Genomic DNA, 12178 nt, shown 5'->3' with positions numbered 1-12178 from the left:
CAGGAGACTCCATCGGCCAACCTCCTCACTCTGGTTTTGTAGATGGCCATTTTAGCTAGGGCCAGGAGGAGGTTGACCAGGAGATCCCGTGACTTTGTGGGGCCACGGATAGGGAGTGCATAAATGAGAAGGTGAGGGGAGAAGTGCAACCAGAAACGTAATAAGATATTGGTGAGGAGCCGGAATAGGGGCTGCAGCCTGGCACACTCCAGGTAGACATGTGCTAGGGTATCCCTCACGCCGCAAAAGGGGCAGGTGTCTGGGATTGTGGTGAACCGCGCCAAGTACACGCCCGTGCTCACGGCTCCGTGAAGGAGCCGCCAACTGACATCCCCGGCGGGCTTTGGGACTAAGATGGAATATAGGCTGGCCCACCGGGGCTCTTCACCCTCCAAAGGTGGCAGGAGGTCCCGCCATTTTGTATCGGGGCGGGACACGAGGGTGCGGGCGTGAAGGGTGTGAAGCACAAGCGTGTAGAGATGTTTTCTTGGCGCGGTTTGAAAACAGACCGGCTGCATCTTGTGCAGCCGGCTTCTAGTGAAGGGGTGAAGGGATCGGTTGGGTCCACGGGGCAGGGGTCCAATTAAAAGGTCCGGCGGGCCTGGGGTAGTGGGTGGGCGGGGCGTGCCCTATAGAAAAGTAGTGGGAGATAGATATATTAGCTCCAGGCTAAACAAATCCCTGGTACCAGGTTAAGTGAAATGGAAGCTGCTCCAGGTCAATTAAGACACCTGGGGCCAATTAAGAACTTTCCAGAAGGCAGGGAGAAGGCTAGGTTGATTGGGACACCTGAAGCTAATCAGCGGCTGGCTGAAACTAGTTAAAAACCTCCCAGTTAGTCAGGTGGGTGTGCATGTCAGGAGCTGTGGGAAGAAGCTGTGCTGTTGGAGAGGCTGAGTAGTACACACCATATCAGGCACAAGGAAGGAGGCCCTGAGGAAGGGTGAAGTGGAGCTTGAGGAAGGGAGAGCTGCTGTGGGGGAAGTAGCCCAGGGAATTGTACATGTCCTGTTTCTAAAAGGTCAGCTACCATAGCTGTTACTATTAGGGTCCCTGGGCTGGAGCCCGGAATAGAGGGGGGGCCCGGGCTCCTTCCCCCCCACCTTTGCCCCCCGTTTAATCACTGAGACTGGGAGACAACAGAGATTGTGCAAGGAAGGATAACTTCTCCTCACCTCCCTCGCTGGCTTATGATGAAAATTGCTCAGACTGTGACCCTTGTCTCTAGAGAAAGAAGGGTTATGTGGAGGGTCACAGTGAGCCTCTGAGGCTAGCGAAATCTGCCAGGAAACGCGGGACCCACGGAGGCAAGGACAGCGCTTTGTCACTATATATATAGCAATATATATATAAAATAAAATATATATAATGTGTTGAGCAAGTAAGCAGAACAAGGATCAGAATATAGTAGGCCTTCTGAAGAAAATATGTATATGCTCCATGAAAATGTACTGCAGGCATTATTCTGGTGTTCTTAAAGGAGACAGTTCTCAAGACTTTGAATCATGCCAAAATACTGTATTTATAAATACTTTAAAGTAACCGGATCTAAGAAGTCAGGTTAGTCTTTCTAAACCATGGCTTAAATTATTTAACCAATCCCAAAACAAACCCAAAGTTAATATCACTTTTGCTTCTGGAGCCTTCTACACAATCTGGAAGAGTATCAACCACTTGTCTCATGGGGATTTGCTACACATCATGGAACTTCATAACCCATTTAACACTTAATATTTCCTTGCCTGTTTTTGTTTTATTTTCTCTTTTACTTGAATGGATCTGATGAGAGAGACCTGTGAGGCTGAAGGAGACTGCCTTCTAGTTATTTGCAGATCAAAGGGAAACTATTTGGGAAACAGAAGGGAAGATTGGGTTTGCGTTTGGAAGAGAGTGTGAGGAGTCCAGGACCTCTTTGGACACAGATTCTTTTCCCAAAATCACTCACAGTAAGGGGAGCTCAAAGCAGATCTGGCTTAACTAGCTATAGAGAAAAGAGCCAGAGTAGAGACACTGCTGATGCCCTTTTCTGAGTTGCTATGACAATTTATAATGCAATTTAGTAGCTTACGGTTCTTCCAATAGTAGTCTTTGCCTTGCCACTGAAAAACCATTTTCTGTAATCTGAATAAAGTACCTGGACAACATAAACAACTGCTTTTTGGTCCATCACTAGTCAAATCTATAAAAATTCAGTACCTTGCACTTCTCTAATTCTTCTTCAATTTTCTCTACAATAGCTGCATCCAGAATTTGTAAGTCACAAGATGAACGAGATAAAGCGCTGACAGGATGCGCCTTTAGCCAGGCAACAATTTCTTGAATTCTCTCAGCACTATATAAAAAAAATTCCATATTGATCATAATTGTTGAGGGTTTACATATTATTGTGGGCTACACCCAGTTTCTGGATTTATAATGTCACCAGATACTACAGTAGTAGGCACATCTTATAACTGGATGTAGTCATAACAAACACTGCTATGTGCTCCGAGAGCTTAGTATAGGGACAAAAAAATGAACCATGATAGAATGATGCTTCAACAGTATAAACTAAAATGCAAACTCTAGAAATTCTGCCTTCCACACTGAAAATCTGGATTTCAAACAAAAATAATTAAAGACACCCAATGAAGATTATTTTAAAAGCAAAAATTAAAAACCATGGAGAACTAAAGTGTACAAATATGAGGCATAGGTGTGATAAACAGATGGCTCTAGAAACGATATATAATATTCTGATAATAAACAGATGGCTCTAGAAACAATATATAATATTCTGATAATTGTCAAAATCATCCTATAATAAGTCTGGTCCTGAAGAAAAAAACAACAGGTTTCAGTTATTTAAATAAGGCCATCATTATGTGGTGGCAGCCATTTTCAGTACTGTCAAATCCCTCTTGCCACCAGTTTCCTGTCTACCAATCTTCAAGTTGGGCAGTTTCCTTGCCGGCATATACTGTATTTCAGTACTTGAAGAATTTCTGCACACTTTTATTACAGCAAAATTTCTAGTCTAGCATTTGGACTGGATGATTCCAAAAATACTGACATAATTGTACCCTTCTTTGCTTTGCGACTTCTGTACATTCAAAAACTACTGAGGTCAATATCTGGAACTTGTCATATAGAATACTATTTAATCAAAATGCAAAAACATTGCTCACCCATTCTCGTCCTCGCCAGGCCAAATATCATCTTCATAGAATATATCTTCTTGACTATTTTTGGCAATATAACTAAACAGTTCAGGGACCCTAATAATAAAAGGGATATAGTTTCACATACAGCAAGGTCAAAAACAAGTGCTTAAAAGAAACAAAATAATCTGGAATCCAGAGTGCAGTAGCTTTTCATAAATGTACAGAGTTTTATTGGCCAAATAGACAGTTTAATATGCTGACAAAAGACAGAAAATCAGAGTTCTTTCCAAGATCATCTCTTGCTGGGACTCAGAACACACTAGAAGTAAAATAAGACATTCCCTTTCTCTAAGTCCACCCAACTCCATCATGCAACCTCAGAAACAGTACTGATGGGCTCCAGAAGAGCCTGTGTCCTGCCCTCTTTGGTTAAAAGGCTGGATCTCTATGACATGGGAGCATTTAGAAAGAGAAAAGAAGAAGAAATTGGAAGATCCCACATTTTCCATCCCCCTCTCCATAAAATAAAGTTAAGTTACAGAGGTAGACTGTTGCTGAGGGATTCTAATGACAAGTTACTGGAGAGGAACTTGGATGAATTGGGGTGTCACCAAAGCCCCACATGATAGCTTAACATTTTTGCTTTCTAGGCTGCTTATTTTTTTTCCATTTATGCAGTCGTTTTTACGTAATTGTAGTCAGCCTCTGGCAGTTATTAAGGGGCTAGACAATGACTAAGTCATCTGTCACTGTAAATATAAACCCATGAGATATCACGTGTACTACATGCTGAATGACAACAGCATTGGTGTAGAAATGAAAGTTTAATTCATTTGTCTCCTCCACAAGATCACTTCCGCACACTAGCTTCCTTCATTTCAGTTTTTAATTCCTCATCAATCAGGAGAGACTGCAGTGGGATATAAACTGATTTCAAAGTGGTTTCAGAAGGTAATATAGATCATACAATAAAATTGGATTTCCTATGCAGTGTAACTATTATAATATGAGGTGTTTTCAAATTCCAACACACTGGAGCAGTATGTGTTTATGTCAATATTCTACACAACAAAATGAAATAATTTAGACATCTCCCACACTCAGAATGTCTTACTACAGTTCTCACCATCTGATTTTGAAACACAGATCCCAAATTATAGCCATCACTTCTCTTCAAATAGAAAGTGTTCCGAAGTAACTTCTAAATGTAAGAAAATTAGTGTGCGTCTACACAGCAAAGAAAAAGCCATGACTGGGTACAGATTGTTCATTGAAAATATGAAGAAAATATCATTTATTTCAATTTCTTTAATCTTAGCTTTAAGAATTTTCCATGACATTCTTAATGTTGCTGAGTTTGTTCCTTTGCTATTTCATGCTAAATTATAGTCTGTTTTAAGTCTAAAAATCGAAACACCTCAAAATACTTCATTTGATGCATTTATTTCTCATTAAACCAGGATTTGGGTTACCCTACCTCCAGCCTCAGAGTCATCAATAATAAACTTTTGCACAGTGAATAAAACCCATTTACAATTTCAGTACAATGATTTCAGAAATATGAAGTTATTATTCAACTCTTACCTTTCTAAATACTCAGCAAGAAGTTGCTCTACGGCAGAAGAATACATCCATTCATTTCTAACCTTCTTAGTATAGCCAGGGACCTCTTCATTCTTCTTATTAAACTTCAAATTCAAGCCCACATTTGCCTTGTGGTCTCCATGTGGACTGCAAAACAAAAAAATAAGTTTTATAAAGGAAAAACTACTGACATCTGACTTGAGCCTCAGAAAAGTTGTTTCTGATAATCTTTATCTGCTAATGATACTGACCTACTTTGTAAAGCACTTTGAGAATTACTGATGAAAAGTGCTGTATAAGAGTTAGGTATAATCACTCTGTGGGATGTAACAGGAAACAGGTGTTTTGAGTTTTAGGAAAGCATATCACGTGACTTTTGGATTACTATCTTTTTCAAAAGTTGTACACAATTGCATACTTTTAACTGTTATTCAATAAATACACAAATTACAAACAAACAAAGATTGTCATCTTTGTGGCGAAGAGTTAGTGCTCTGTACTACAAGAGGGGACTCCAATTGAGTCCTAGTTCCACCCTGGTGTCCTCCTCAGCACAATCAAGGACTGGACACTCTTTAGAGGCATTTTGCCTGGCATGAAGTAGCTCACGTATCTTGGGTTGGTCAACAGTAATCTTTCTAGCCAATTAAGAACTGTTAACGGGCTTTGAATATAGACTTCTCAGTCTCCTTGCTTTGGAGGGTTGGTTGTAAGGGTGAAATATATTTACAGATGAGGGATTTAAAGAAAAATTCTCACCCAAAACTCACTTGACAGAAAAGTCTTCTATACTAATGCCCCAGTTGAGGTTTATTTTTTTAATTGATTTTTCTTAAAATTTTTAAAATGCACTTTCAAATGTACTAGTTCCCAGCCTATACCTCATTTTCTGATTGACGCAGGAAGGGCATCATGACAGCATTGGGGGGCATAAACTCAGAACAACATCCTCTAGAATTACAGAGTCTCAATCTGCTAGCCTCCTGGGTTTAACATACTGAAGGTGTCTCCAAGAGAAGAATCCAAAAAATATATGAAGTATGGGAGTACTGTATGATTCAGCTGGGATTTTTAATTTAATTTTTCAATTTTTAATCTGATGCAATATTCTACTAATGTTCAATTAGAATATCACTTCTACTAAACAAACAATTTTTTTGGTACTTAGTAAATCTAAGCGAGTCTTAGGGTTTTTTTTAAAAAACATTTAAACAACCAGAACAAAGCTCCGATTCAGAAAATTAAACTAAGTTCCTATTAACTACAGAATGCATCTTTTTGAAAACATTGTTTATATCAAAACAATTTTATATCACAGATCCCATCAGAATTTATTAATACTGAGATGTCAAATAGGATGAAACCATAAGAAAAACTTAAGTAAATTCTGTCTACAGGAGCTTCCACTTATTAGCAACCCCTTGGTTGCCAGCCAAAGTTGCTATTATCCAGCATTTGCTAATAAGTGGGAGGCTTAGCATGTCCTAGCGCTCCCTGTGTGCAGTCTCCCAGCAGGGTACAGCCTGGAGAGCGCAGGGAGAGACATCATGCAGTTCCAACAGCCCTCCTCCCCACTATTGCCTACGGTCTCTCCTCCCACCTGCAGCCCCTTATCTCCTTGTGTGATCCCGCGTGCAGTAAGGTTTGCTGGGCTGCAGCTCCGCTCCCCACTAGTGCCCAGACCACAACCTCCCAGCCCAGCCCACAGCCTCTTACCTCCTATACAGTCCCATGTGCTGGGTTGCAGCCCCAGAAGGAAGCATTGGGACAGGATGAGCACCGGCCACAGGTAGGTTTGCGGTGCTGCAGCGAGGAAGGCATGCCCCAGCCCTTGCATTCCTGGATGCAGACTCATAAACCTATCTGCAGGAGTGCTCAGCACATCTCAGTACTTCCTTCCCTGCCTGTAGACTCGAAAACCTGCCTGCAGGTGGAGCCTTTCTTTAAAAAAAAAAGTTGCTAATAAGCAGCATGCCGATACCAATATCCTAATCCTATCAACACTGATGTTAATGGGATGGGATTGGTTCCTGGCAAAATGTTCCCATTAACTGGAAGTTGCTAATATCAGGATTGCTATTAGGTGGAATCTACCATAGTATATAATCTATAATTTTACATTCATAATTGAGAATTTTGATTACAAAGAAATTTATTACAGTCAAACATACTTTCTCCTGGATCCTCTTCCAATAAATATGCTTCCTGTAAACCTGGAGACAAGATATCCACTCACTCCAAGACGACTGGCTAAAACATATCCAGGATTGTACTTCACAGAATATTTCTTTAAAAATAAAAATATATTACTATATACTAGGACAGGATATAGGCAATAAAGTACTATAATTATTTTTAAAAGCCCAGTTATTTCCTTTTAAAAATTACCTTCCAACCATACATATTTCTTTGCTATTCCTGCACTGAGGGTTGGGAGGAGAGGACAGGGAACCAGCTCCCAGAACCCTGCAGGAGACCCTTCCATTGGTCTGAGGATCCAGGGAGAAGATAAGTGATGAACATTTCCCCTTTCCACATCCCATACCAGGCCCAGAGGAATTTACAAAGTTCTTTGGAGCAGGAACTGTGTTGCTAGAGTGCTGCAGAATGAGACAGTGATCTAGATTGGGACCTTGGGAGCTATTATAAATATTGAGTAATAAAATACAATACAGTTCCTGAGCTCAATGAGTTTGAAAAACACTGAGCTCAACCAAGCAAGAACATCTCGCATCTTACTCTGAAACTTGTCAGCTTAGGCTCTTACAGATCATTAATAGGAACTAGTTCCAAAGGAAAGGACCATCAACTGAAAAAACCCTGCTGTCTTGTCATGAACTGCCTAAATTCAGGGACTAACTGCCAGTTGCCCAACTCACCTTAACTGTCATGATGACTAGATCTCCTGAACAGTTGATTTCCAGATCAATGTTTTAAATATTGCAGTTTAAGGCGTTAATGACATCCAGAAATGAAAGTGAAGCCAATGCAATGATTTGAGTAAAAAAAAAGTTACAAGCACATGGTGATCCCCATTTCTCACTGTCCAGAAATATTGTTTCTGGTCACCAAATGCTGGAACACATAAAGGAGCAGCACAACTGGCAGCCAGATTCTAGTAGAACTAGATCATCCCACAGAGGATGCAAAACATGGGACATGGGTATGGAACTGCACAGTAAGAGTGCAGTTCAGTGCTCTGAACAGAACCTTGTATTCAGCCTTACATTACAATATATTAGTATTAAGACAGTCTCCCTGAGATTGTTTTAGTACTTCAGTCTTTTACAGAAGGATATGAATTGCGGCACAAAAGACAATTGGGATCTGTGAAGGAAATTTGCCATTGACAAAAATATCTGTCACAATATTTAAGTATTTACTGGAAAACAAAAATACGTACATGCTGGTTCTGTATTAAGGAATCAAGCTGGGGTTCACATGAGATACTGAAAACTACACGAATTCTACCTTCTGTGATGACATCACATGAATCCTGCACCTGGTAGAAAACAAAGCAAGTTAATAAACTTCATTCACTTCTCTTTATTCAAATCTCTGCTGGAATAATTGAGGTAAAAAATCTAGACCTATACTTTCTGTGAGAAGCCTAAGCTACATGTGTAAATTCACTGCATAGATCATATATAAATATATATATGAGTATATATATGATCTATGCAGTGAATTTACACATGTAGCTTAGGCTTCTCACAGAAAGTATAGGTCTAGAAATAAACAAATAAATAAATAAATAAATATAAAAAAATAATGGCAGACAAGCACTACCTCTCTCATTTAGAAAAAGAGGTTGTTTAAAAACAGACTTGGGACCAGACTTTGGGGTCTATACTCTGGGCAGATAAATAGGTCAAGTGTGGGGGTGGGCAAAAACACCTTAAAGCTCAACTTTGCCCTCCTCAGATCTTGGTGCAGCTTCTTTACAGGGCCAGTCCCATTGCACTTAGTTAGAACAGCTATCAGTCTGACTGCAAAGAGCCCCACAGAAACAAAACCATAGCTGATGATCATTATGTTGATGAGACATTCTGGTTATGCTCCCTGTTACGTTAGCAACATGATAGGAGAGAGGCAGGAGCTCATCTATGTCTACTAAGACACCAAAGTAATCCAACCTGGGTTGGTTAGACTGACTCCAGAGCTAGATTCTGCCACACAGCACCAGAGAATCTGGCCCTTGATATTTATAGAGTTATAAGAAAAGAAATCTTGCAAGAATAAATGTTTGAACTAACTTCTCCTGTGCAGCCATAGTAAGGAGTCCCCAGCATAAAGACTGTACTTCCAGGAGGAAACAGATCATCCAAGGTTTTGATGTTGGAGAAACGAGAGTCAAAAGCACTGATATCCTATATGAAATAAAAAGGTAAAATCTATGGTGTTAAAATATCTGTCAATCCCAATACGTTCTTTAACAGATCTGCTAAATAGATATTTACTATCTAACAATCACGATAAAGTAAACTACAAACTATTTCCTTCATGCTAACCTCACTACCTAAAATATACATCAACTCAGTTTTTGAAAGTAATACTGTCAGTTAAATTACATAAAGCTACTGGGCTACATCTGGTCCAAGATGACTGCTGTATCTTGTTCAAAATGTCATCACAAAAGTTCATGGCAATCAAACTAAAATATGCAGTAGGGTCACAACTTTTGTGACAAGAGCCTTCAGTCTAGCTGCCAACACTTTTGAAATGATAGTTTAAATGGAAAAATATATACCATTTAATGTCACTTTTGACAAAGTACATACATTTTGTACTAGAAAGCACTATTACTATAAAATTAAGATGCTGATTAACTTTTTTATTATTTGTCTGTTTTACAGTATGCATTCTAATCCAGGGGATCTCAAACTTCATTGTACCTAAACCCCCTTCTGACAACAAAAATTGCTACATGACCCCAGGAGAGGGGGGGAACCGAAGCCTGAGCCCCACTGCTCTTGGCAGGGGGTGGGAGGCCTAAGCCCAACCCCAAAGGCTTCAGCCCCTGGTGGGGGGCATGTTACCTGAGGGGCCCCACACACACACGAGGCTCAAGCCCTTGGACTTCGGCCCCGGGCAATGGGGCTTAGGCTTCAATCCTGGGCCCCAGCAAGGGGAACGCCAGCCCTTGGCAACCCCATTAAAATGGGGTCACAACCCACTTTCGGGTCCCGACCCACAGTTTGAGAACTGCTTTTCTAATCTTTTCCTAACGGAAAGGAAAATTTTATAAAAGAAAAGATTAGGAGTATTTGGAATATTTACCTTGACAATAGTTTGGTAAACAAAAGGAAGAACTTGTTTTGACCACTGCTTCTCCAAATAAACATCACCATTTTGATTTAGCTGATATCTACGACCAGTGAGTAACTGGGCATACACAACTACTGAGGTTTCATTTATAATTATTCCTTTTCTCCTCTGATAGCTGACGAAAAAAAAGGAAAACATTTATTTTGATTTAAATACATGGAACTTCCTAACACAAAAAGGAAGTTACTTTTATGTTGGCCTTAATCAATGTATTTAAATCCAAACAAAAATTATTCTTAAGATTATGAATATTTAAATAATTGTTTCATGTTTTATAAGTTAGACCTATATACAGGTTTAACAACTCTAAGGCTAAAGTATTATTCTAGATCCTATGTGAGTCATTCACTGTACTATCTGAACACCTAGAGTTATTAACCTCAAGATATGGGGCTAAAATCAGGAAATAATTGGTAAGAATTTTTCTTTCTGCTAGCAGCATCCCCCCACAATTCTTGACATTTGGGCTACTCTCCTCCTTTTGCAGCTCAGGGAGGTGAATCAGAGTTTTGGAGCCACATAGTCTTGCCATACACCCTCAGCTCCTGCTTGCTTCCAGATGAGTTATTCCCAAATTGCAAAGCTTGCTAGCATCATTAACAAATATTCCAGGGGTGACAAAATAACTACATACATTAGACCAGGGGTTCTCAAAAACTTCATGGCACTGTGACGCCCTTCTGACAACAAAAATTACTACACGACCCCAGGAGAGGGGACTGAAGCCCAGCAGTGCAAGTCGGCCGGTAAGCTCCTGTACGCCTTACCAGCAAGCTATTTATAGCCGGTAGTGGAAAGACACAGAAGCAGCCCTGCTGGCGGAGCGGGTGGAGGGGGTTCTGCTCCTTTCCCCGCTGGGAGGGGGAGGAGCAGAACGCTGGCAGCTCCTCTGGCGGCTGTACCGCCTTCCCCAAGCCCGGTCTCCAGTGCAGCCGGAGAAGGACAGAGCCCAACCCCTCCACGCCCCAGGTAACATGGGATGGATATGAGGAGGGGACAGAGAGAGCGTGAGCGCCCCGGGGCTGGGGAGTCACATGGAGGGTCACGTACGCTCTTTAGCTGGTGACCCCCGTACCGGTAAGACATGGATTTTACTTGCACCACTGCCGAAGCCTGAGCCTGCTTGAGTCCCACACCTCAGGTCGGAAGCCAAAGCCCGAGCCCCACCGCTCCAGGCAAAGAGGCCAAAGCCCAAGGGCTTCAACCCCAGGCAGAAGGCCTGTAAACTGAGCCCCACTGCCCAGGGCTGAAGCCCTCAGGCTTCGGCTCTGGGCTTCAACTCTGGCCCCGGGCCCCAGCAAGTCTAAGCCAGCCCTGGCTTTTGGTGTCCCAACCTACAGTTTGAGAACCGGTGCATTAGACCAAGGAAGACTGTCATATGGTAATTTAACTTAGTAACTGACTCTTATCTCCCACAATTCTACCCATCCTGGATGCCTCATGAGCCACTGCTAGTGGAAAGGAAATTGTTGGTAAGAAAATTTCTGCTTTGCAACCCAGCATCTCCCAAAATTCTTGACGTCTGAGAAGCAGCAAGCAGATGAATAGAAGCGATAGAAAAGGGGGGAGGGATAGCTCAGTGGTTGAGCATTGGTCTGCTAAACCCAGGGTTGTGAGTTCAATCCTTGAGGAGGCACAGTCTGATTGGGATTTGGATTGGGATCCCTAGGGATCTAGGGCAAAAATTGGGAATTGGTCCTGCTTTGAGCAGGTGGTTGGATTAGATGACCTCCTGAGGTCCCTTCCAATCCTGATATTCTATGAAAAAGGAAAAACAGTATCTCTTCCCATCTGTAATATTTACTCAAAGGGCAAAATCATTTCCAGGCCACTGCCTACGGCACCTTCCTGCCAAAGGATGCCGCTGCAGAAGACAGGATGTCCCCCTTTTAGTGCTTGATAAAAGAGGCAGTGTTTGACCAGGTGGCTGCCTTACAAATTTCCGCTGTGGATGCATTAGCTTTCTGCCCACAAGGCTGCCAGGGATTGCATAGTGTGTGCCCACAGAATGACCCCTTCTGGAACCAGAATCTCTGATGCCTAGAATGCTTCCACAATGCATAATCTAATCCATCTAGCAACAGAATACATAGCAGCTCTGAGACCTTGGTATTTCAGATGGA

At 41.6% G+C, this 12178-nt stretch overlaps 1 protein-coding gene across 6 annotated transcripts in view; it reads right to left on the bottom strand.

Moving 5' to 3' along the window:
• XRN1 (5'-3' exoribonuclease 1) overlaps nt 1-12178 on the bottom strand; it is an 80654-nt gene that overhangs the window by 27339 nt on the left and 41137 nt on the right. For 5 of the 6 annotated variants that reach the window (XR_006274436.1, XR_005295034.2, XM_038417417.2 and 2 more), the window contains exons 21-27: nt 10008-10170; nt 8984-9097; nt 8131-8229; nt 6899-7014; nt 4728-4874; nt 3168-3257; nt 2197-2332 (exon numbers count right to left, since the gene is read on the bottom strand). Coding sequence is in view for 3 of the 6 variants with exons in the window: in XM_038417417.2 (XP_038273345.1) it covers nt 2197-2332; nt 3168-3257; nt 4728-4874; nt 6899-7014; nt 8131-8229; nt 8984-9097; nt 10008-10170 (865 nt within the window). In the remaining 3 variants the exon portion in view is untranslated. Of the gene's footprint in view, nt 1-2196; nt 2333-3167; nt 3258-4727; nt 4875-6898; nt 7015-8130; nt 8230-8983; nt 9098-10007; nt 10171-12178 lie in introns of those variants that run through there. The other variant, XR_006274437.1, reaches the window with a different exon arrangement.

Source organism: Dermochelys coriacea, chromosome 9 (assembly GCF_009764565.3).
Source record: "Dermochelys coriacea isolate rDerCor1 chromosome 9, rDerCor1.pri.v4, whole genome shotgun sequence".
NCBI lineage: Eukaryota > Metazoa > Chordata > Testudines > Dermochelyidae > Dermochelys > Dermochelys coriacea.
This window is presented reverse-complemented; position numbering and strand designations above follow the sequence as displayed.